Source organism: Cydia splendana, chromosome 6, assembly GCF_910591565.1.
Source record: "Cydia splendana chromosome 6, ilCydSple1.2, whole genome shotgun sequence".
Lineage (NCBI taxonomy): Eukaryota > Metazoa > Arthropoda > Insecta > Lepidoptera > Tortricidae > Cydia > Cydia splendana.
Window position 1 is genome coordinate 23235227 of NC_085965.1, and position 26778 is coordinate 23262004.

General features: G+C 34.9%; 1 protein-coding gene across 1 annotated transcript in view; it reads right to left on the reverse strand.

Annotated features, from left to right (window-relative positions):
* The window catches only part of LOC134791629 (uncharacterized), a 178913-nt gene extending 165442 nt beyond the window's left edge, over nt 1-13471 (reverse strand). The window contains exon 1 of the mRNA XM_063762677.1: nt 13328-13471. Coding sequence (XP_063618747.1) covers nt 13328-13367 — 40 coding nt within the window. The 5' untranslated portion in view covers nt 13368-13471. The remainder of the gene's footprint in view (nt 1-13327) is intronic.
* Between the last annotated feature and the right edge of the window lie 13307 nt (nt 13472-26778).

Genomic DNA, 26778 nt, shown 5'->3' on the forward strand with positions numbered 1-26778 from the left:
ACAAATTAAAAAAAAGAGACGAAGGAATTAGAAACCGACACTTGATTAATAAAGGAAACAACGATTATCGCTCGTTCGTAAATATAAAATTACATGTAATGGAAATCGATACACGCGTAGATTAATGATACCTGTTTTCTTATCAACTTGAACTTGGCTGGGCGCGTGAGCCATAGAGATTAGACATTCATAATGTAAAATATATATAAAACCAATGTGTATTACTGAGGAATATACGGTAAATTCTCTGCAAAAGAAATAAAATGTTGTTATGTTTAATTCATAAGTAAAGCTTTTAAATTTACACGGGAAGTCATTTCTTCCATTATTTCAATCACCATAGTACAACATCATTATGAACTTTTATATATAAAATAATAATTGATAAGGTGCTTCGCTTTTAATATACTGTCAAACTGTTCAATATTACTTGACAATTAAACATGATTATTATGCATATGTGAATTTACATATTTTTATATTCTAATACCGTGTTCGATAATCGATAATTCATAAGAAAGTCCCATTTATTTGAATGTCAATTTCAATACAAGTTATAAACTTACAAAAATTAAATATATAGTTTTTATTTAATGAGGCTTCAGAAAACGGTCCTTAATTACGATAATACGAATATCTCGATCTAGTAAAATAGTATTATAAATAATATGCAAGATAAACTGTATTCTATATACCCACACTTTATTGTGTCCAGGGTTTTATACGTGAATTATAACAGTAATAATATTTTCCTTGTGACTAACGAATTAATTTATTAATAAGTCTTATTTTCGTATAGCCAGAATAATTTTAATAATAAACATACTCCAAGCATACATACATAATTACATGCATTAATTGTCGAATCTGATTTAATTAGTATTATCATTAATTCTTTAGATATGTCCGAATAAGGAATTAGGATAACAAATGCACCGTAATACCTATTAGACTTTAGTTTCCTTAAAAAAAAACACGACTATAGCTGGAAATTAAATATTTGGTATTCAAACTCAACTAAAATAATAAACTTGTTGGTTCAGATAAAACCTGTTGAAAAAAAACATAGTATTTCTTAGTCACTTTGTAACATGACTATTATTCGATCTAGATTCGCTAAGAGTATTGTTATAATGACCAAATACTTTTAAAAATAAATCGCAATGTAGATGTTCATCATTCATGTGGAATAATTAATTAACTAGTTTATGTCTGATGTTTAAATCCATTTTATGTGATGAGGAATTTGTTCTTGTAATGAAGTTATGAACTTCTGTAATAAAATTATTCATTCGTTCATTCAAATTTACAAAACCTAACGGTTACTTAGTTTATGTTCTTATACCTACTTGATGGATCTTTAATGGCTATATTTATGACCTAAGGCGTGTAAGCAGTTCAAATGAGGATTAGTCGGTCGCATTCATATTAAAATATAAAACTTTGACTGTTGATAATAGCAGGTTAAAGGACAATAGAACTACCTCTACAATAAGATTAATTTCTTATCAATTAGACTCTTCAAACGAATTCAGTCATAATATCTTAATAAAAAAAAATCGTTGGCAACAGGTAACGTTCGAAGTAATATCAAAAGTTTGTGTTAATTTAAATCAACATATTATATCATCAGATAATCAGTAGCCCAAAAAAAAAAAGAAAAAAAAAACATAATCTGTCACATTATTATTATCAAGATGTTTTTATATCTCGGCATAATTATGATTGCATTCATGTCAACTACGGGCTGGGCCCGAAGATATAAAATCAGAACCATGCATTCTTTATAGAGATGTGACACTTATGTCCTATTTTCATTATTAAACCTTATTGCGCAATACATGATATAGTGAATTGTGGACTATTTTATTTACAAATATTATAATAATTAATACAAATTAGGTACAATTTGGTAGCCATGTCGTTTATGTACTAAAATAATTGAAACGTGAAACAATAAATTCATAACATGCTTAAATCGATATAACGATTAAATAAATCAATGAAACAAAAAAACGAGTATTCAATAATAATTAAAAAAAAGGAAGTTTTAATTTCATATATCTAAAAAAAAAGTCTTGAAAGTTTCAGAACGACCCAGGAGCGTCCAGGTGAAAGGGCCAGGGTTTGGTATTCCATTACCACCCAGGAGTGCCCAGGTGAGAGGGTCGGGGTGTGGAATCACTTCCGACCCAAGAGTGCCTAGGTGAGATGGCCAGGGTAATGATATTCCTGTTCCTTAGCAGAACTAAGGTGCTTCTACGCAGAAGTACGTAACGATCGTTGACTACACCGCAGAGTCTTCAAATGCTGGCATCATGGCACGCGAAGCTGCGGCTAGTAGCGGCACGAGATCCGGTGCCCCGTGTTGCGCAGCATCAGCGTGGTTGGCGGCATCTTCATCCAGGATAGCTTCAGATTTGTCGATGGCACTATCGCAGTGGGCAGAACTTGCGTGGTCGGTGGCACCATTGCAGTTAATGAGAACGTGGCGTCGGTTAGGCAGACGGCGCAACCCGCGGTGACGCAACTATCTTCTGTTGGGGAAGTGATCCATGTATAGCGGTTTGAATATTTACGTGCAAAAGTGAATGGTGTTGTGTACGTATATTATATTATATTTCTTGATCATAATTATTGAAATTTAACAAGTGTTAAAGAAAATTTTATAATGCTAGATTGCGTAATCTTACAGATAATGAAACATAGTGTACCGTCTATTACGCTTATCGTATGAATTTTCTATTGTTTAATATATTTCTGCAGGCCGAACTAATTAAATTTATTCGTTTCTATGTTGACATATAGTTTCTTTAACCTTGATAACAGACCTGTAAAAATTCTTCGAAAACCATAATTTGAACGATTAATAATATTATGTTTTGGTATCGGCCACCTATTTCTTAATTATCATTAATTATCATTTTATTAATGCCTAATAATTAACAATATTACACATTATAATTATAATCTTATTAATAGTATATGTATATCGTGAAATCATGAGTGCACATGAGTATTACGTGTTTGTAATTTTATTTTCTGTTGTTACTTATTATTATTTAATATGCATATTATGTGCATAAATATCATTTACATAGTAATATTGGATCAGTGAATCTTGGTTTGTTTTAATGTATACATTTTGATTCATTATTTTCATAAATTGGTCTTTATTTTTATCATTTTAACTATTTTATATTAAGGTTTGGCGAAGGGTCTCGCCTCGAACAGGATGGCCGAGCTGTAAGGATCATTATTTATTAATAGCTTATATTTTGATCATTCTCACTTTTATTTATGATTAGCTTATAAAAGAGTATCAATTGACTCATACTTGTCACTGGTTCCCGCCATTTTGAATTGTTATAAAAAGGCCGGTATAGCAGTGACAAGTGGCCAGTTCGAGTACGGACAAGTTAGAGTGAAGACGTCTTGAATAATTGATTGTAAATTGGTTGTTATAATGTTTGTAACAAATGAATAATGTTAAAATATTGGTACAAGTAATAGTTTTCATCATCAACCCGGTAATAACCCAACATTATAAAGCAAATTCTTATAATATAACAAAGTTCCCCGCCGCGCCGCGTCTCCATGTTCGCGATAAACTTAAAAACTACTGAACGGATTTTCATGCTGTTTTCAGGTTTTCACCTATCAGTGATTCTAGAGGAAGGTTTACGTGTATAAATTGTTAAGGTTTACCCGTGCGAAGTCGGGGCGGGTCGCTAGTGAAATTATATAAATTACTCGCAGTGGATCAAACTCTTTGCTACATTCATTATTTTATTGGAAAGATGTCAAACGATTCTCATTCGCATAAAAATGAAATCTTCCATTAAACCTGTGAATAAAAGAAACATACGGCCCGATTCGAACTTTAAGATACGTCAATTAATAGATCTTGAAACGAAATGGATTAGATATGTCAATGTCAAATAGGACGTTTCTTCCTGCTGGTCCCGCGCTGCCGACTGGCCAAGGCTCGGAAGTCACTCGGTGTCATGGGTGTAAAAATGTATAACACACTTCCGAAAGAGGTCATTAACTCAGCTAGTGAGGCAATATTTGTTAGTAAACTTAAGAAAATGTTAACTGGTTTAGCTTGTTACACTATAAGTGAATTTATGTCGAGAACTGCTGATCTCTAAAAATGATATTATTTATTTATAAGAACTGAACTCAAATGTAACTACTTAATAATTTAATCTAGTGATAAATTGATAATTAAGTAATGTATACCCAACAAAAACATAAATGTGAAATGAGAGCCAAGTTTAATATTAAGAATATGTGTCGTTGTTGACTCGCTGACAAAAGAATTGAGATCTATAGGGGTGCCAAGTTCTGTGTTGTGTAGAAAATCCTGAAATTATAAAGGATTTGACTTGGCTAGTTTTTACCAACAAACCAAATTTTAGAAAAGTAGCCTATACGTAAAAACTAGCCAAGACAACTCCTTTATAATTTCAGGATTTTCTACACAACACAGAACTTGGCACCCCTATAGATCTCAATTCTTTTGTCAGCGAGTCAACAACGACACATATTCTTAATATTAAACTTGGCTCTCATTTCACATTTATGTTTTTGTTGGGATATCATTACTTTTTGTACAGAAATTACTATAGTAGGTATTCATCATAAAAGCAGTTTGCCTAAGCTGAAAAGGAGACCCTAGCTAACGAGCGGTCAATTGTTAAAAAGTTTCAGTTTTCAGATTTTTTTTCTTTTTTATACGCCTAATAGTCTAGCTTCATGCCAAATATCAAGTTTCTAAGTGATCTAGAAGTGGGTTAGGTTTTTGGTTTATAAGTATTACCTAATTAATTTTTTTACATGTAAATATCAATAATTTCCAGTTTTCAGATTTTTCCCTCTATATAAACCTAATAGTCTACCTTGATGCCAAATATCAAGTTTCTAAGTCATCTAGAAGTGGGTTAGGTTTTTGGTCTATAAGTATTAATTATGTTTTTTCCATCAAATTACCAATAATTTCCAGTTTTCAGATTTTTCCCTATATATACACCTAATAGTCTACTTTGATGCCAAATATCAAGTTTCTAAGTGATCTTGAAGAGGGGTTAGGTTTTTGGTCTATAAGTATTAATTTTATTTTCCATCGAAATATCAATAATTTCCAGTTTTCAGATTTTTCCCTCTATATACACTTAATAGTCTACCTTGATGCCAAATATCAAGTTTCTAAGTCATCTAGAAGTGGGTTAGGTTTTTGGTCTATAAGTATTAATTCTTTTTTTTCCATCGAAATATCAATAATTTCCATTTTTCAGATTTTTCCCTCTATATACACCTAATAGTCTACCTTAATGCCAAATATCAGGTTTCTAAGTGATCTAGAAGTGGGTTAGAGTTTTGGTCTATAAGTATTAATTATTATTTTTTCCATCTAAATCTCGGTAATTTCCAGTTTTCAGATTTTTCCCTCTATATACACCTAATAGTCTACCTTGATGCCAAATATCAAGTTTCTAAGTCATCTAGAAGTGGGTTAGGTTTTTGGTCTATAAGTATTAATTCTTTTTTTTTCCATCGAAATATCAATAATTTCCATTTTTCAGATTTTTCCCTCTATATACACCTAATAGTCTACCTTGATGCCAAATATCCAGTTTCTAAGTGATCTAGAAGTGGGTTAGATTTTTGGTCTATAAGTATTAATTATTATTTTTTCCATCTAATTCTCAATAATTTCCAGTTTTCGGATTTTTCCCTCTATATACACCTAATAGTCTACCTTGATGCCAAATATCAAGTTTCGAAGTGATCTAGAAGTGGGTTAGGTTTTTGGTCTAAAACTATTAATTATTTTTTTTCCCTCGAAATATCAATAATTTCCAGTTTTCAGATTTTTTCCTCTATATACACCCAATAGTCTACCTTGGTGCCAAATATCAAGTTTCTAAGTGATCTAGAAGTGGGTTAGGTTTTTGGTCTATAAGTATTAATTATTTTTTTTCCATCGAAATATCAATAATTTCCACTTTTCAGATTTTTCCCTCTATATACACCTAATAGTCTACCTTGATGCCAAATTTCAAGTTTCTAGGTCATCTGGAAGTGGGTTAGGTTTATGATCTATATGTCAGTCAGTCACAAAAATGCCGGTTTTTAAACGTTAATTTATCAGTAACTGTTTGAGCTACGTTTATGAAATTTTGTATTTTGGACAAGCTAAGGGGCTTGAATACATGTGCCAAATTTCATTAGTGTAGGTTAAGTAGGTTTCAAGTTGTAAAGGGGTCAAAAGTAGCTCGAAATGGTTCGTGTAATATTACACACGGTTGCTGCGTCGCCAGTTCCTTTTTCTTTGAACTTGGCTGGACACGCTACCGCGTGTCTAGATAGCTTTGTGACGTGTAAAATTATTTATGATTTTATAAATAAATATCTCAATCTCAATCTCAATCTCTTCAAACAAAAACGTCACTTTTGACACAGACACATCTAATCCATATCGTTCCTAGATATATTAATTGACGTATCTTAAAGTTCGAATCGGGCAGATTGGCTTTTGTCTAACAGACTAGGGTCTGAGGCGTAAGAATCAGTTGGGATAAAATCATACTAAGTATATTTCTATTACCTACTAAATAAAAATAAAAAACGAATCCCTCTCTGAGCTTAAACCTTAAGCTTACTGTATTTTAATGAGACATGGCCTGTCTAGGCTTGTCTTGTCTATCTACATTTGAATTGTTAAACCGAATCCTCTGTTTCACTAATTTTGGTCCAGAATCTATTCTCTAGACAAAGCAACATGATTTGATTAAAATATAATTAACTGAGATGTTTTTCTATTCATTACGAACTTACTAAGCTTTTTCGAAGCTTGTACTAATAATGAAATTATTTTGTATTTCTCTTTTATATATTATGTAGCTTAAAAGCATGGCACAATATAGTAAACTGGTCTCCCGCGATACAGGCGTGGCCTATTGCGGGGACCTCTGCAATTTCTGTATACGGGTCAAACAGATCACTGTGTTATGTCTTTCCTGTAGACATACACAAGAGTTAAGGGCTATAAACGGGAGAGAAAAATGTACTGTTCGCGATTACACCTTAGTTTTCTCTCCTGTGGGCAATAGTTAACAGCTTGTGGGCATGTAAGTAATGATTTTATCATAGTTCTTTAAATAAAAGGAGGACCTTTTCACGTGGATAAGGGTTAAATGAGAAAATTAACCTTTATAGCCCTTAACTCTTGTGTATGTCTACAGGAAAGACATAACACAGTGATCTGTTTGACCCATACGCACTGCTATGCGCATTGCTATTAATACCTACTAGGGTAATCCGCCAGTAACTGGCCTTTAACATCTTGCATCTTATTTACTCACACTCATAGTAACTCTCTTAGTAATTGGCCACCCTAAACAGAACTAATTTTAGTATAAGGTGGCTAGTTATTGAAGGCTGGCCAGTTATTGAAACCTGTTTATAGGTGAATAGAATTCATTTTTAGTTTAGGGTGGCCAATTACTAACAGTGGCCAGTTACTGGTGAATTAGCCTATTAATATCTCTGTGTAACTTTTCTTTTTGTTTGTGCAATAATAACTTTTATCTTTAAATTTATCTTTACGAGGTAGGTAGGTACTAAGTTCATAATTTAACTGCAGATAGGTATAAGTAAATCAGGCATTCGAACGTCACTGACATCTAACCGATATTAGAATCATATCAGTTCATTGCTATTCGGACGTTCATTTTGCTCGCTTGTCCGCACAAATATTAGTGCGAGGAAGACATCCACGCGAACGGCAGGTAACTGATATGATGCCAATATCATTCTAATACCAGTTTGATCTCAGTTCACGTTCGAATCGACCTGTCTGTAACTTCCTCATCGCAATCGTTCCCAAAAGACGTAAAACTTCTGTTTACAACCATATGCACGTACACAACTCCCCTCCCCCTCTCCCAAAGAGGGAAATAGGTTAATTGCTCTGTACTAAAAGGGTTCCGTTATAAAAGTTGCCAGGGTAACGATCCGCGACTGAATAACGAGTTGCAACTTTTTAATTTCACTCATAGAGGTTAAGTTATGTGTTAAATACGTTACGTGTTCGGGAAAATGTTTTGTTTAGCATAATTCTCTGTGATTTAAGTGTGAAATCTGCATTCTGTTTAACATAATATACCTAAACCCGAGCTCTGCGTTGCTTATTCGTTTATGGTGACATTTGGATGTCAACTGCAGCTGAATTAAGGTGACAGTCCATTTCCAACGACAGCAGCACTACCATTCATTTAACTATCTATGGAAATTGACAATAACACCGACGCGTACGTATTAGTAGTGCAGCTGCGGTCAGAAATGGAATGTTACCCTTACTGTGGTGGCGTCATTGTTGCCATCGCTGAATTTGTCAATTTCCTTGATGAAGTGAGTGACGGAATGAACATCGTAATCGCGGCAGATATTCCAGCGACGAACTTCACTCATTTTATCATTTGACAGACACAGCGGCAGCAACATTGACGCCGCTACAGTAAGGGACATTCCATTGCTAATGCAGGTGACATTCCATTTCTGACCGCAACTGCACTACTGCTCCGACACGTCGATGTTATTGTCAATTTCCATAGTAAAATTAATGACAAGACAATTAATGACAGTAACGTCGCAACAGTAGTGCAGCTGTCGTTCGAAATGGACTGTTACCTTAAGGGTAACATTCCATTTCTGACCGCAGCTGCACCACTGGTACTGAACGCGTCGGTGTTATTGTCAATTTCCATAGTAAAATGAACAGTAGTAGTGCAGCTGTCGTTGGAAATGGACTGTCACCTTAATGCCGCTGCAGTTAAAATCCCTAACGTCACCTTCACTGTTGTGATGTTGTCGAGGGGACTGCGCTACCGCAGTTAATTTCCTTGATATATTACAATTTATGTCAATTCCTAACAATTAGTAGGCTGTATTTACTCGTACGTTTAAAGTAATCTGGAGTACGTTCAATCGTTTATTTGAAAAACCCTCTTAAATTCCACTGAATTAATTTTATATTTGGGGCCATTTTATTTAAAGTTGTCCCATACACTTTTATTTCAAATTTGGGATTTTGTATGTTATTTCTACTCAGAATCATGAGCTCGTTTGATCCTAATAGGAGATAGAAAGTGTCCCAAAATTTACATACAATTTCCGATCTTTCCATTCCGTGACCGCTATACAAAGTCTATGAAAAATGGTAACGGAATGGAAATAAAAACCTTGGAACACTTTTTTTCTCCTATTAGGATAGAAAGAGCTCGTGATTCTGAGTAGAAATAACATAAAATTTCACAAATTAAAAAAAAAAGTGTAGGGGACAACTTTAAATAAAATGGCCCATTTAAGTAGATGAAGCTCTCAGTTTCACAAGTAGGGAATGCAAATCGGTTATTTTTTGTATGGAAATAACCGCGGTTTCGGTCAATAACCGATAATTTCCATACAAAAAATAACCGAAAGTAACCGATTTGCATTCCCTATTCACAAGTTTCCATACGTTAATTATTTCGTGTCGCTTCATTATATTTCAATGAAGCTACACCGTAGTGCTACGCGCGTAGCACATGTTGTAGCTTTCTCGTAGCACTATATTAGCCAACTACTTTCAAGGATTCGCAGGAAATTGTACCTTGTGAAATTAGATATAGAGTTGAAAATAAAGAAAGGCAAAAGTGACAGAAAATTGGCCGATTACTTTTGAATTGTCGTATCTATCCCTCATTGTTATATTGAAATGATCTTTGTTTATTTGGAAGCAGAATCGATTTTACAGTGATTCAATCATGTAAAATACGAATGTGTGAAAGAAATAGGAAATTAGTTTGGTGCCTGCGGCAAATCTGTTTACACTTGGGAAAGTTTCTATTTTGCTACAAATGAAGTTTGTTGTTTGTATTGGTTTATGTTATTTTGTGAATATATCAGACTTTGCTTTTTTGGGTAACGGGTAAATGTTGTGTGAAGATGACGATATTATTTTTAATTTGAGCTTACCTTGCTATATACCTTAGCTAAGTGATTTTCCTGTACGATCGTTAATCAAAAGGTGACGTTCGGATGGCAACTGCAACTGCTTTAGGGTAACATTCCATTTCTGACCGCAGCTGCACTACTGGTACTGATCGCGTCAGTGTTATTGTCAATTTCCATAGTAAAATGAACAGTAGTGCAGCTGTCGTTGGAAATGGACTGTCACCTTTACTGTCGCGACATAACTGCTGCGGTCGTGACGCAGGCGCTGTATAATATCAATTTTCTTCATTAATGAGTCAAAATATTTACATAAATGAGAGAAATAACTCAGGCAAAACGAAAACAAATGTTATTTTTTGATATTTAATTACGTATGAAACTAGTGGACCATGGTTATAGCTGTGGTTATAGTATTGGAATATACAGTACCGTCTTTACCATAAGGGCACACGGGCCCCGTGCCCAGGGCCCCCATCCTCGGGGGGCCCCAAGGGACACACAGTATATTTGATTACGCATAATATATAGAAGATCATTGTAGAAAAATGTTAGTTTAATTCGCTTTCTTTACTTTCCAAAAGGGCCCCAAATTCTTATGTGTCCAAGGGCCCCAGCATAGTTTAAGACGGCCCTAGGAATATAGTTGGGTTAGTTTTACAGTAGGTAGGTAAGGGTAACATTCCATTTCTGACCGCAGCTGCACTACTAGTACGAACGCGTCGGTGTTATTGTCAATTTCCATAGTAAAATGAATGGTAGTGCTGCTGTCGTTGGAAATGGACTGTCACCTTAACTGTTGAGTGTGTGTGTCAATATATCTAAGCGAACTAAAAAAAAACCGGGCAAGTGCGAGTCGGACTCGCGCACGAAGGGTTCCGTACCATAATGCAAAAAAAAAAAAAACAAAAAAAAAAAGCAAAAAAAAAACGGTCACCCATCCAAATACTGACCACTCCCGACGTTGCTTAACTTTGGTCAAAAATCACGTTTGTTGTATGGGAGCCCCATTTAAATCTTTATTTTATTCTGTTTTTAGTATTTGTTGTTATAGCGGCAACAGAAATACATCATCTGTGAAAATTTCAACTGTCTAGCTATCACGGTTCGTGAGATACAGCCTGGTGACAGACGGACGGACGGACGGACGGACGGACAGCGAAGTCTTAGTAATAGGGTCCCGTTTTACCCTTTGGGTACGGAACCCTAAAAAGGCAGGGCACTACCTTTTTTCAAACAGTTGGGTCTCATTTTCAAACCCTCATAGCTTCGTTCGGTGTGGCCTGTAACAGGAGCATTAAACTAAACTGTACTTCTCAAACTGACCCACATTTGTTCAGCGACTTTTAAACATAACTTTTATTTTGATTAGGGTTCCGTACCCAAAGGGTAAAAACGGGACCCTATTACTAAGACTCCGCTGTCCGTCCGTCCGTCCGTCCGTCTGTCCGTCTGTCACCAGGCTGTATCTCACGAACCGTGATAGCTAGACAGTTGAAATTTTCACAGATGATGTATTTCTGTTGCCGCTATAACAACAAATACTAAAAACAGAATAAAATAAAGCTTTAAATGGGGCTCCCATACAACAAACGTGATTTTTGACCAAAGTTAAGCAACGTCGGGAGTGGTCAGTACTTGGATGGGTGACCTTTTTTTTTTTTTTTTCGTTTTTTTTTTGCATTATGGTACGGAACCCTTCGTGCGCGAGTCCGACTCACACTTGCCCGGTTTTTTCAAACAGTTGGGTCTCATGTTCAAACCCTCATAGCTTCGTTCGCTGTGGTCGCCGGGTGTGGCCTGTAACAGGAGCATTAAACTAAACTGTAGACTGTACTCCTCAAACTGACCCACATTTGTTCAGCGACTTTTAAACAACTTTTATTTTGATTTTTAATACACGCTAAAGCTTTCTTCACTCCTATCCTGGCCCAGTTGAGGATCTGGATGCCCTGGCACCCGACGTAGTTGCCTGGCTTAACAACCTCAAAGCTGTACTCTGATTGCCTAATCATGCATGCCATACGATTAAATTAATAAGCTTTTTGTAAGGCGCAAGGTATCGCGAATTTTGTTATGTGTATCTGTATGTGTAAGCAACGTCAATTATACTGATAATAGTCCACATTGAAAATAATATTTAATTTGTATTAAAAGGAGAACAAAAGTTTTATCGTTTGAGGAGTACAATATATATTTTAATTATTTGCTCGTGTTACAATAGACATCCGGTATATGCAGCAATTACTAACCGATACCTAATATTGCAGTACAATAATATGTAAACGACACTATAATTCAGTGCATACTTACTAAGATTTAATTTTAAAGAAAATATTACCACTACTTTTGAGGTTATAAAGTTTATAATCTGAAAAAATCGGGGTATAGTACCCACAACACAAGCCATATTATTTATTAGTTATTACGATGGGACTAGCACGATTTGTGTAAGATTTTTAATATTTATTAATTTATTTGTATGTCTTTCCCATCACGGAACAATGGTGTTCCGGACCTTTGGGAGGCGTGCGCGGAGCCGAAGCCAACACGTAGAGGCCCTTTTGACACTTTAATGAAATGTAAGGGGTACACCGAGCGGAGGCTGCCCTTGCCCGTGTCATGGGAGGCACGCAGAGGCAGCACCCGCCAGGGTGTAAGGACTATTGAGAGTTGATGGAATCTAAAATGAACTAGGTTATTGGGTGAAAAGGATGGACTAAGAACTGAGCTATGGGGTAAAAAACCGGATGCCTGCCTAATAAAACGGTATGCAATTTTATTTCCGGCAGACGGTGACTCGCCCTCACAAGATGGGCCCCCACAAAAATTTATTTAATTGTTACTATGACTAGGCACAAAGTGGCAGAGAAATAAAATTTCTGGACTGTACCTATCCATATTTTTATATTTTATATGCATAAAAAAATAAGTATAATTAGTTGATGTACCTATTATTTATGATAAAAATTAAAGTCTTTCCATCTAAGACCTCACATACAAATGATAGAGTTAGACCAAGACAAGTCTGCAACGATTTTGCACACGCAGTGCAAGTGTAATTTATACGTCTATAATTTCAAAAAGGTTGGACGTTTTAAATAACACTTGCACTGCGTGTACTATCAAAATCGTTGCAGACTTTTCTTAGTGTAACTAGTACATTTCTACAATCTACTTAGAACTTTAATAGAGTAACTAAGAGTTCCTAATTCAAAAACAAATCAACTGTTTCTGGGAATACTTTTTTTGCTAACCGAGAAACTTAAACTGCATTTTAATTTTATTACCTATATACAGCCCTTAATAAACTTAATCTAAAACTCACCCAGAAACATCCCCAATAACAAAACCACTACCATTTTCATGTTCACTTCACCCACATCACTGAAACCCGAAGCACAAAGTTACCACGCTTACTCACATTTCCGAACAGGTTTACACTCGCGACTGTGGGGCAGTGACGCGCGCACCCCTGTAGAGACCGGGCTACACTGAGCTTGGTTGTGATAAGATATGGATGGTGTTGCCAGTTAAGTTGATGGTTTTTCCCGGACAAAACGAAATATTTTAATGAGTTGCCTTGTTAATTAGAGGTATATGATTTTTGAACTTGAAGACAATCTTCTGATATACATTTCTAGTAAGATTAATATAGAAAGATATCGATCCGTGACGAAACATGGACAGACAATAAAAGCAGAAAAAAATCAGAACATTTTAAATGTGCATCACGAAAATAAATTCAGAAAAAGAAACTCACATATATACATACAAACATGAACGCTGAAAACAATACACTCTTTTTTTGGGCAGTCGTGTAAAAATATAACATGAAATTCGTAAAAAAAATACAAGAAAATATCTGACGATCAAAATATAAATAAGCAACTTTTATCATCTTTAAATTTGTAAAAGTTGAAGAACTAAAACAAATTATTGTATTAGTACATTCTTGTACCTACGGTTAGTTCTTCGTGTGTGATTTTAATATTTTATGTTTTACTAATAAATGTAATGTATATAATGTTAAAAAAAGCAATATAATAATTTCAATTGTTGCGTTAGCAAATAAATTATATATTCAAAAATCCTCCTTTTAAATCTTCTCAATTTATATGTTGTTTAAAACATTAGTGTTATATAGTGTAGTCTATAGTTTATTAAGATTATATTATCTACTTGACTAAACAAACTGTTCAATTATTTTGACCATGTGTGTAAATGTAAGCAATTCGTAAAGCATAATTTACCCCAAACCCGGGTAATTTCTCCCCGCTGGCAACTATATAGCTACTTCTCGCCGGCCGGCGCGCGTGCGTTCTGTACCTATGACATTTTTAATAAAGCCCTGTTTATTTTTAGTTTCGCATTACTTGGGTAATTGGAGGTTGTTGTATCGTTTGTGTAATTAAATATGTTGTAACGTGGTTTCTGAACGTTCATTTGCCTTTGAGCGGTTCGGGACATAATAGGGTATTATACTGTATTTAAAATAAATTATTTTACACCATGCATGAAATAAAGCACCAGATAATTATTAGAAAAACACAGATAGAAGTTATTTTTAAACACAAGTTCTATTTAATAAATCGGATAGAAAGTAGGTGAGTTGACCGTGACTTCACGATGTAATGTTTCATATAAATTCCATATTAGCAAATCGTTTTGACAGTTCTAAAAAAGTAACTGATTTGACTAGTAGGAAAATACCCTATTAAAGTTGAGTAATATTTTATTTTGTCAGACAGAGGGCAATTCAATTTGGGTCCAAACAGTTCAAGTACTTACTATTAATCAATTTATATATTCAATACGCAAATTAGATACATAACGGAACTAGATACATATATCCTCCTAATTTGAATTATATTAAATTCATTTCATATTCTGATTTTGGCATCCGTGGCATAAGTGATAAAATGTATAAGTATAAGTATGGCATAAAAATGTATAAGTATGGCATAAGTAATAATTTTACGTTGCGAGTGTACATTTGCAACGCAAAAATAAATGTACATAATTATGATTATAATTTTCACTAATTATTCTCACTGGTTTGTCACAGTTTTAATAGTTTAGAAAAATAAGTTAAATAAAAAATTTACCTCAAGTCTACCGGCCCGATTCCAACAATGCTTATAATAAGTCATAGCGATACGGTACCGACCTGTCAGTGTCAAAAGTGTCATTTATTCGACTAAAAAACGTCACTTTTGACACTGACAGGTCGGTATCGTATCGCTGTGATCTCTTAGAAGGATTGTTCGAATCGGGCCCTTAGTATATTCTATTAAGGCTCAGATCGTTCCAAAAAGGATATATTATTTATAAATATATATTATTTATAAACAGACATGGGATTCTATGGGGCAGAATTTATTGACAGCTAGGGAGTTCTTATATCGATAAACTCAATTATCGATGCTTCTCTCATGGACTAGTGATCGCTCCAAGTTTTGTTGGTAAAAATAAAATTTTACTACAAATAATATACATACAGGAACTCCCAAGCTGTCAATAAATTCTGCCCCATAGAATCCTATGTCTGTTTATAAACATAACTTTCCCGAACATCACCAAGAAACTGATTACAATTGTAAGAATTTTACTTGAAGTATTTTCTGATCGAGTCGAGGACTAATAAATATTTCAGTAGTCAATAGATATTGCGTAGTACAGTCACCTGCAATTATATGTTCCTCTACGAAGGCCGCAAAAATATGTGACACGCTCTTACGGGTCTACAAATAAATTCGTGTCAGATATTTTTGCGGCCTTCGTTTTGTTGTGTAACATATTATAGCAGGTGACTGTACCATCATAAATAATATTTTTCTTCTTTTTCGATAGCTTTAGTGGAAATGGGAGGAACGGTTCTCCATTACAAACGTAGTCTCTATTTTTTTTCTATAAAATTAGATGTTTATTAACTATAGCTACGTATGCTCTATTAGTTTTTTTTATTATCTATTGAAAATTAGAAGAGGAGCGAAAAACAAGTTCCACACAAATTTTAAAAGCTCCTCGTTTGTTTTTTGTTAAGATTTTTATTATAATAAAATAGATTTATTATAATAAAAATCTTAACAAAAAACAAACCAAGAGGGATTGCTATGGCCAATACACATTAAATTGTATAAAAGTATATATAACACAACACTTTTAACTCATATTTAATAACACTTTTAACTCATATTTAATAACACTTTTAACTCATATTTAATAACACTTTTAACTCTCGCGTTTTGTACACATATTTAACTACACGAACGGGTCTACCGCGATATGATTTCATTGTTTTTTAGTGTTTTTACCTTAAATCACGTAATGCTTGCCACTGATTAACAGTCCGCCGGACGGTATCGGCCTGTCAGTTGTTCGGAACTGTCAAAATCTTGTTCTAACTGACAGGCCGATACCGTCCGGCGGACTGTTAATCAGTGGGCCCCTTACCACGTCACGTCTAGTCAGACTTTCCGTGTTTACTACGTGTTCTCTACCCCAGTAGAGTGTTCACTCCATCATATCAGTTTCGTTACCTAATAATAGTACTAGCTATTGACCAAAATCAGCTGCAAATGGTGTTAAAGGTATGAAAATCGGTACGATTAATCTTTAGGCCATTTGAATCAATTTGACCCGTAGCACCAAAAAAAAAAACGGAAAGGAGTTATGACGTCATCTTTTTTTTGTATGGAAAATAAATTAAAATTGTTCAGAAACCTATCGTGTGTGGTATTAAATGAAAGGGCATTTTGAGCCGGTTCTAAAAATATATCACATTATTATATTTCCTAAACTAAATATTTTCGAAATTAATTTCTTGGGGTTAAATATGAGGATATTGGGTATTACTTGAGGTATATTTTACAAAAAATAATGCAACGGTTTCGTATCTGGAGGAGCCCAAACTTGGTATGTTTTGAAAATTATTTTTATTTTAATTGAATGCAAGTGACGGAAATATAATAATGTGATATATTTTTAGAACCGGCTCAAAATGCCCTTTTATTTAATACCACACACGATGGGTTTCTGAACAATTTTTTTTTATTTTCCATCCAAAAAAAAAGATGACGTCATAACTCCTTTCCGTTTGTTTTTTTTTTTATGGTGCTACGGGTCAAATTGATTCAAATGGCCTAAAGATTAATCGTGCCGATTTCCATACCTTTAACACCATTTGCAGCTGATTCCCGAATTTCAGGCTGTACCGCTATCGCTATAACCGACGACCGGCCTGGCCTAGTGGGTAGTGACCTGTGAAGCCGATGGTCCCGGGTTCGAATCCCGGTAAGGGCATTTATTTGTGTAATGAGCACAGATATTTGTTCCTGAGTCATGGATGTTTTCTATGTATTAAAGTATTTGTATTATTATATTTATCGTTGTCTGAGTACCCACAACACAAGCGTTGTATGGGAGGTATGGCAATATTGGCAGTAGTACATTACGATACGAGTATATGTCAATCTATTTTGTTTTCTTTATTCCAATAATACAAATAATTTCTACGAACATAATACGAAGCGGAGCATAACATAAAACAAACAGAAACAAGTAAGTATTCCTTTGAAAGTAAAAATACTAACCTATTAGCCTACCGCATGCACTTTATATGCAGATGTGCATTATGCGTCGCCTGCAGTCTCATTACAGATACACTACATATGCGGCATACACTACAGGGTGGCCCAGAAATACGTGACATATTTTTTTACTGATGCGATAATTTTGCGATCTTGTATCAAAGCTAGGAGAATATTTTGAAGATAATATACGTTTCGTTTTAGTTAAATTATTGTCATTTAAATATTTAATGACATTTTGTAAAGGGTAAGTAATAAAAAATATTTGATATCAACCCCAAAAATGTGAGAAGTACGGAACCCTTAGGGCGCGAGCCCAACTCGCACTTCGGGTTTATTTTATTTGTATTGGGTAACTATTTTGTTTCTTTGTATTTTCATTTGTTAAATAGTTTCGCAGTGCCTTGGTAGTATAGTGTAATGCTGTGTAACTAAATTGAATAGTGAAATAAATAGAAAAAAAATAGTAAAGAAGTATTTGAGAAGAATAGGGAAGCAAGTCCACCTGGCCGAGGCGGGAATCGAACCCGCGTCTTCAGCTTACGAGGCTTTTTCTTTAGTTTATGATATCTAGTTAAGTTTATAATTTATACGGCCATACTGAAAGTTTCTGGATTCTGATATATGAGACGACTTATTTTTTTAGTGGCCAGGAATTTTCAGTATGCCCTAACCTAAGTATACCTATAGTATTGTAACTACTTAGAAAAAAAACGACTTACGAATCAAAAAATATTTCATAATTTTTTTGTTCCCTAGTTGAATAGGGAAACAACTGAAAAACAGCCTTCCTATTCACCCTGTATACGTAAGATATGCAGCCGACCAACATATCTCGGCGCTATCTTGACATCACACCGGATATAGGTATATTATGAGCGCATATACAGAAACAGACTCCTAAATGTTACTGAAATTAACCGCCCCCTAGCCTAGTTGTTTCAGAGTTATTAATGTTTTCTATGTATGTATTTAACTATTTACATATGTAATATAGGTAGGTATATTTAAGTAATTCGTTTCGTACCTACGCGTGGATTTGTATGTTGGTTGTATGTATATACATATTCTACATGAGCATAGAACATTATGGTAACATTCCATTTCTAACCGCAGCTGCACTACCAGTACTGAACGCGTCGCTGTCATTGTCAATTTCCATAGTAAAATGAACAGTATTGCAGCTGCAGTGGGAAATGGAATGTCACCTTTATGTAGCAAAAGATAACAAAAGGGTTCATAATAATTTGTTAATAATTTTTCTGACATTCGGCTCGATTCGGAAAATGAATTAGATTTCTACTAGACTTCAACAAGTTACGATACGGATAATTCATGGTATAATAATATACTCCGCCTGGTACTCCATTCCCGTCTTTTCTAGGTCACCTAACTGACACAAGCCTACGTCATCATGCGACAGCGCTATATGATAATATGCGATAGCGCTATATATAGCGGCCATGTTATTGTGACGTAGGCCTGTGTCACTCTGGGAATAGAAGACCATGTTTTATTAGACTATGGGATAATTTAAAGATATTTGTAAGATAGCTATGTCAAATTTGACGTTTCCGCGATTCTGGAGGTCCTCTTGAACGATTTACACAAGTTATGACTTAGATATCCAAGTCATATCTAGTCGATATCTAATGTTGATCTAGTTGATTTCTAAATCGTCTCAAGATCTTGTGATTATCTCGAAATCCGAATAGGCCTGATTGTCTATAACAACGTAGGAAATTTCAAGCCCCTTACTGAAATAACTATTGAATTAAAAATATAAGAAATCCCAGGCTACTCTTTATGCCAAAACCCCAGGCTACTTCTTTATGCCAAAATCCCAGGCTACTCTTTATGCCAAAATGCCTTATATCATTTTGGCAATGAGCTGATACCCCACCCACCCATCCGCATCCGCAAGGAAACTCGCTTTCTTGTAAAAAAACCGCATCGAAATCGGTCCATCCGTTAGAGAGCTACGATGCCACATACAGGTATAGACATTGGCGCCAAACATTTAATAGTACCCCTCTTTTTATATGGGGGGGTTAAATACCCTTTTAATGCGACGGGGTTTAAAAAAATGTTCTCGATGTAAACCCTCTCACCATGTTTATATTACCATAGAGAAAAAAATACATAGAGTGCTCACTAAATACTTCAGTTTTACAAAACGACTATTATTTTCGTAGTCGACATCTAGCATCGAGTAGCGGAATTATCAGTACTGCTACTTGACAATAGATGTTGCACCGACCGAAAAGTCTAATGCTCAACGATTTTCAGCTAATATTATAACCGGATTAACCGGAACTCTATTTTCAACGACTTTTGCTTTCAATATTAGTTGTAAATTGTTGTTCAATACAATTTTCGTGAGACACTTGAGAATTCTAGTATCGAGTAGCGGTTTTGATAATTCCGCTACTCGATGCTAGATGTCGATTGCGAAAATAATAGTCGTTTTGGTACCAAAACTGATGTATGGAGTGAGCACTCTATTCTTGCTATATTTCCCTATGATATTACCTAGTAACTAGTAACAAAATAGTCTAGTTTTTGTACAAGTTTTTCTCCAACGACGTTCGGAGCAGTAATCCACTTCAAAGGAACACTTAATTAGGTTAAGTTTGCACAAACGGAATAGGAAACTTGTCAAGCGAGTTTGGAAACTTACAAGCAAATGTGTACGGGGTCTTAGGTAAATGCACGTTTCACTGAACCCAGGTAATTTAGTCGTACGGACTGATTCCTGGAATTTAAGATTAGTCTAGTTTAATTGTATACCTAAGTACATTAATTACATAGCGAAGAGCGGTGTTACCCAACACGGGTATATTTTTGCTTACAGGGTAGCTAAAATAGCTAAAATATGATGCAAGGGATGGCCCTTGCATCATATTTTATGTGTATTTCTTTAAATAAATAATTTTGTAATTTGGTATTTTATTTGTAAACTTCGATTTAACTTGAATTTACAGATATTTCTAATAATAAAATTGAAACCAGCATTTCCGACTATGCACTATGTATTACATAGTATGTAAGCAGTGATCCTGGGGCTAATTCAGATTTAACAATATGTTTTGTTGTTTTGAAACGACCTTGAAGACCGTTCACGCTGATTGGTGCATGCGAAATGAAGCGAAAATCTAGCACCTACTAGTAAATAGTCTTGTTAGTAATAAGGAACAAAATTAAGAAAAACATCGTATTTTTTTTTTCAAAAATTAAAAAGTTCTGGAAATGTGCGAGAAACTCGAGAAATTCTGGTCGCGAATTCTCGTGCCTCGAGAAAAGGTCTAGAAACCAAAAACCCCACATCAGAATCATCTCAAGCTGGTTTTAATATACAGTGTGGAAAAAATTTATAACGAAAAATAAAAAACAAGCGAGTTTTATAAAATCTTTGAATGCAGTTATGTTTCTTTTTAAAAATAAAAGAATGTTTCCTTTAAGTAAAATGAGCTATCTTAAGGTTTTAGGCACTTTCCCTCCAGGGCCCATATTTTTTCCCACACTGCATAGTTTTTTCTTGAAAACAACAAACATTTCAATTTGATATAGCAGTTAGCAACTTCAAACTTGAAATTGGTTCTGAATCCAATTGGTTCAGATCGTGAGGAATTCGTAATGAAAGCTACGGAATGCCTGAATAATAAGTTGAAATAGTCCTTTTTTTTATTTAGGTCGGATATCGGACGCTACTGGTGCGTCACTGCCAACGCTTTGGGGTGTGGTGCAAGAGACAGGGAACGCGTATTAAGTTGACAAAATACGCTATTCGACTGGTACGACACGGCCCCTACATGCTCCTTTCCTTGGCTTATATAACTTTTTCTTGGTTGGTAAGATTGTCTCCAAATATTTAAATACTAGCAAAAGCTAGTATAAATCAGTTCCAGCAGCAGTTAGACTAAGTATAACTCCTGGATAAAATTTAATGGCAATAATTTTGAGCATAACATGCTTAATTGCATACAGGCAATTCATTTATTTTGTCATTTCCACCCCCCTTTTCACCATCTTTAGGATTGTTTTCGGACATAAACACTATCCTATGTCCGTCCCCGGGGCTCAAACTATCTATAGGTATCTTCTTCTTCTTTCCATCATGTAGGGCTCAAATATTTTTCTTCCACTGTCTATCTATGCCAAATTTAAACTAAATCCGTTCAGCGGCTTAAGCGTGAAGAGGTAACAGACAGACAGACACATTTTCGCATTTATAATATTAGTATGGATTTTACTTGGCTCATATAACGTTTTCTTTGTTAGTAAGATTGTCCCCAATTTTTTTTAATAGCCTATTGTGTCCCACTGCTGGGCAAAGGCCTCCCCAGTCTTCGGCCACTCGTCACGGCTTAGTGCATGTTCCCGCCAGTCGCCACAAAATGAGTCCAGGTCGTTTCGCCATCTCGTTTTTGGTCTGCCTCTGCCTCGAGTGCCTCGAGGGCCTGTGGTGCCCATTCGATCGCTATTTTGGCCCATCTGTCCGGGTGCATCCTACAGATGTGTCCCGCCCAATCCCATTTGAGCTTGGCGGCCTTCACACCCACGTCTGCGATACCAGTTTTTAAATATTATTTAGTGACTACTGTTCGCGTCAGCTTGGACCACCCGCGCGGCGGGGTGTCCCAGATGAAGTTGATAAATGACGCGCTCTAAGCGCGCCGTAATCTCCGCCGATGCGTCCCCTAATTTTTCACCTTTTTCTATCTCCTAATCCGCGCTGTGTTGCGACCTATATAGCCGAACTAGATAATTTATTAAAATTTTCAATTTTCGACAAAACTTCTTGAGGATCTACGCTTTAAGTATGACTCACGATGTCCGGGTCCGCGGTCCGGGTTCGAGCGTCCGACACTTTAATTTTATATGGAAAGATTCACCGATCACCCGTCATAGTAAACGAAATGTCAGACGCCGTGGCCCGGGCCCGGACCGTTCCAGCGTAAATCATCACTACACATCGGTAACTCGTGGCATTTAGGTAGCACTTAAAAGATTAGTTTAATTAATTCCTTTTTTAGTGGTTTCTTTTTCTCGACTCGTATAGGAAGAACATTGTCACATCACTAGTCTGTTAGAAACTGTCAAGTGCCACGAGTTACCGATGTGTGCTCATCACTAATATTTTAAGTGCTACCTAAATGCCACGAGTTACCGATGTGTAGTCATTCAAGTCTTAAAGATGTTTGTTTCCCAAATAAATAACAGAATTTTAAAATTTAGACCTACGTTTGTGTATGTGTATTGAAGCTAATAGAGAATATTTTGAAGATAATGCGATTTGTTTTAGTTACATTATTGTAGTTTAAAATTTAATGATATTTCGTAAAAGAACAGTTAAACTCGCTTGCAGTGCATGAAATTATTTTCTTCACATTCCCCTATTGTGAGCAAATGTCAGAGGCAGAAAATACCACTAGACATAAGTTAAATATATCTCTATATAATCTTTGTACATATAGTAGTAAGTTTAGCATAATTGACACTAACAATTTTGTTAGTAAATACCATATGCCTATGGTGTTTTTGACTAAAGGCAAGTGTTGCCTTTCAAATTATTACAAAAGACAAATAGCTTTATCGCTATCATATTTACTTGACATTTCTGCCAAGAATTTGGCAGACAATTCTGCTCCTATTGAGCAGCCCAGTATGAACATGGAATTGGTTCCAGTCATAACCAATGATTTAATAGATTTAAACTAGGTGTTAAGACAAAAGATTCTGTCTCTGGCAATTTAGTTTTAAATAAATATAATGAAAAATACTGCAAACATGGAAAGTATATCCACCTGGTGCATCAAAATATTCAATGTATTAGAGGAAAAAATTTACAGATAGAACTTTTTTTGAATGATTTTAATATTGATATTTTATGTCTTACTGAACATTGGTTAAATAATAATGAATTAATGCCCCAATTTAATAATCACCAGGCGGGAAGTTCGTTCACCAGACTTAGTTCCATACATGGTGGGTCATTAATTATATTAAATAGTCAGTTAAAATTTAAGGAACGTAAGGACATTGTATCCATGTCTGTTGAACGGACTATAGAACTAAGTGCAGTAGAATTAGAGCAATTTATTGTTGTCTGTGTGTATAGGCCGCCATTAAGTAATTTTGAATTATTTGAAAACATAATGGAATCTGCCCTACTTAAAATATCATCTTCTAGTAAGAAATTGCTTATATGCGGCGACTTTAATGTAAATATTATGGAAAATTCAACAATGTCTTGTAGATTATTGAATCTTTTTAAATCTTGTAATCTCAACCACATGTTTATGGAGCCCACTAGAGTGACTGCTACTAGTGCAACCTGTATAGATAATATTTTCACAGATATTTTTCCTATTGCTAAAAAAGTTATCAGCAATTTAGAATCAGACCACTTAGGTCAATTAATGGTATTTGAGGCATTAAGGAAAAATACCATGAGAAAACAAATAACTTTTGTACCAGTAACCTCGGACCGCGTGGAAAGAATGAAGCTAAGTTTAGTTCAGGCGCTACCCTTTTTGTCTTCCGATATGAGTCCTAATAGTATGTATAATTCATTCTTTCACACTTTTATGGATCATTATAATGCGATATTCACCTCAAAATCGGTCGTAGTTAGTGGTGCATCAGTTTTTAGTGAGTGGGCTACTGCGGACTTACATCAAAGAAGACGTGAACTGTATGCCTTATATGAGGAACGGCGGTTTAATCAGAGTGATGAATTTAAAGAACATGTGAAGGAGTATTCGAAGAAGTTTAAAGTAGATTGTCATATAGCTAAGCGAAATTATCTAAGTCAGAAAATAAAAAGTAGTTCCGACATTGTTAAAGCAACCTGGAAAGTTATAAATGTGGAGACTGGTCGCTCTAAACACACAATTAAAGAGCTTAAACTAAACATTGATAACAAAATTATAGATTCCAATTTAGAAGTAGCTACAGAATTTGAAAAATTTTTCACCGAGGTACCAGTATCCACAACTAAGGATTTAAATTCATCACCCTCATCTGCTGTTACATTATTAAAACATAACGCTCCAGAGTGTTGTGGAGACCTTCATTTTGAACATGTTTGTACCTCAGATGTAATAAAGGCGTTTAAATCAATTAATGTCAAAAAAACTAATGACCTCTGGGGAGTCTCTGTCCATGCTGTCAAATCCTTAGTAGAAATTGTAGCGCCTGACTTGGTAGTTATATTTAACAACAGTGTTGATTGCGGCGAGTTTCCTGATCTAATGAAACATAGTAAAGTAATTCCTTTATTTAAATCTGGTAGCAGCTCTGACCCCACTAACTTTAGACCGATATCTGTGCTACCAACATTTAGCAAGATTTTTGAAAAATTAGTTCTTTCTCAATTAGTACGACATTTTAACGTTAATAATTTGATGCATAATAAGCAGTTTGGTTTTACACGGGGTCGCTCAACAACCGATGCCGGTGTTGAGCTAATTAAGCATATTTTCGATGCCTGGGAGGAGTCACGAGATGCTTTAGGTGTCTTCTGTGATTTATCTAAGGCCTTCGACTGTGTTTGTCATGAAACATTAATCAGGAAACTTCATTATTACGGAGTTAGAGGATCGGCACTGAATTTACTTAAGTCCTACTTAAATGGTAGAATACAAAGGGTCGATGTGAATGGACAGCGATCACCTGGGTCATTGGTCTCTATGGGTGTACCACAGGGGTCAATATTGGGGCCTTTCCTGTTCCTTATCTACATAAATGACTTGCCATTCCTTGTTAAGACCCACCATGATATAGTATTGTTTGCAGACGACACCTCACTTATTTTCAAAGTCAAACGACAGCAACAAGCTTACAATGATGTAAACAATGCCATTTCAAAAGTAGTAAATTGGTTCAATGTTAATAATTTATTGTTAAATGAGAAAAAGACTAAATGTATTAAGTTTGTCACTAGTAGTAACGTAAGGCATGTGCAAACAAGTGTCATTGTGAAGGATGAGGAATTGGAATTAGTTGATAGTACAGTTTTTCTTGGTATAACTTTAGATTCTAAACTCCAGTGGGGTCCCCATATTGCTACTCTTTCGAATAGACTGAGCTCTGCAGCTTTTGCAGTGAGCAAAATCCGTCAGTTAACTGACGTGAAAACAGCTCGATTAGTATATTTTAGTTACTTCCATAGCATTATGGCATATGGTATTTTACTGTGGGGCGGTGCTTCAGAGATAAATACCATTTTTGTTCTGCAGAAGAGGGCTATTCGAGCAATATACAAAATGAACCATAGAGACTCACTTAGAGATAAATTTAAGGAAATTGACATAATGACAGTGCACTGTCAATACATTTATGAGAATATTCTGTATGTACATAAAAATATTGTAAATTTTAGGAAAAATTGTGAAATTCATAATATTAATACTAGAAATAAACATAAGCTCGCAGTGCCCTTCACTCGGCTCCATAAAATTAAAAAATCATTCATGGGTAATTGTGTAAGATTTTATAATAAACTTCCAAACCATATTACTGAATTATCTATTAATAAATTTAAGAATTATGTAAAGCGTAAACTTATTTCTAAAGCTTATTATACCACACAAGACTACATGAATGATATTACAACGTGGGATTAATTGTTATTCGAAATGATTATTTATTTATTAGATATATTTGATTATTGATGAGGAAATGGATATTCCGATGTAATACTATCTACTTCTTTTGTTACTTATGCTTTTTTTTTGACATTTAGATTTTATTCTAGAAATTCTAGACTAGTATTTTTTATACAATCTTTTAAATGTTTGACGATCCTTTTGTGAAATTCTTAGTGTTAAATTTGATATGTATAATAATCCAATTTTATTATGGAATAATATTAACATCAATAAATTGCTCTGATAATTAGATTAAGATTAATTACGATTCATAAGAGCTTGTTGCTAGGCCTACATGAATAAAGTATATTTTTGATTTGATTTGATTTGATTTGAAGACGTCTTTTAATTTTGTTTTGTTTGCGAATGGGAGGCTGAGTTTTTACGATATAACACTTTAAACTCTCGCGTTTTGTACACATATTTAATTACACAAACGGGTCTACCGCGATATAATTTCATTATTTTTACCTTTAATTCCGACGTTTCAGCTGAGTTGCACCAGCTGTGGTCACGGAAAGAATTATATCGCG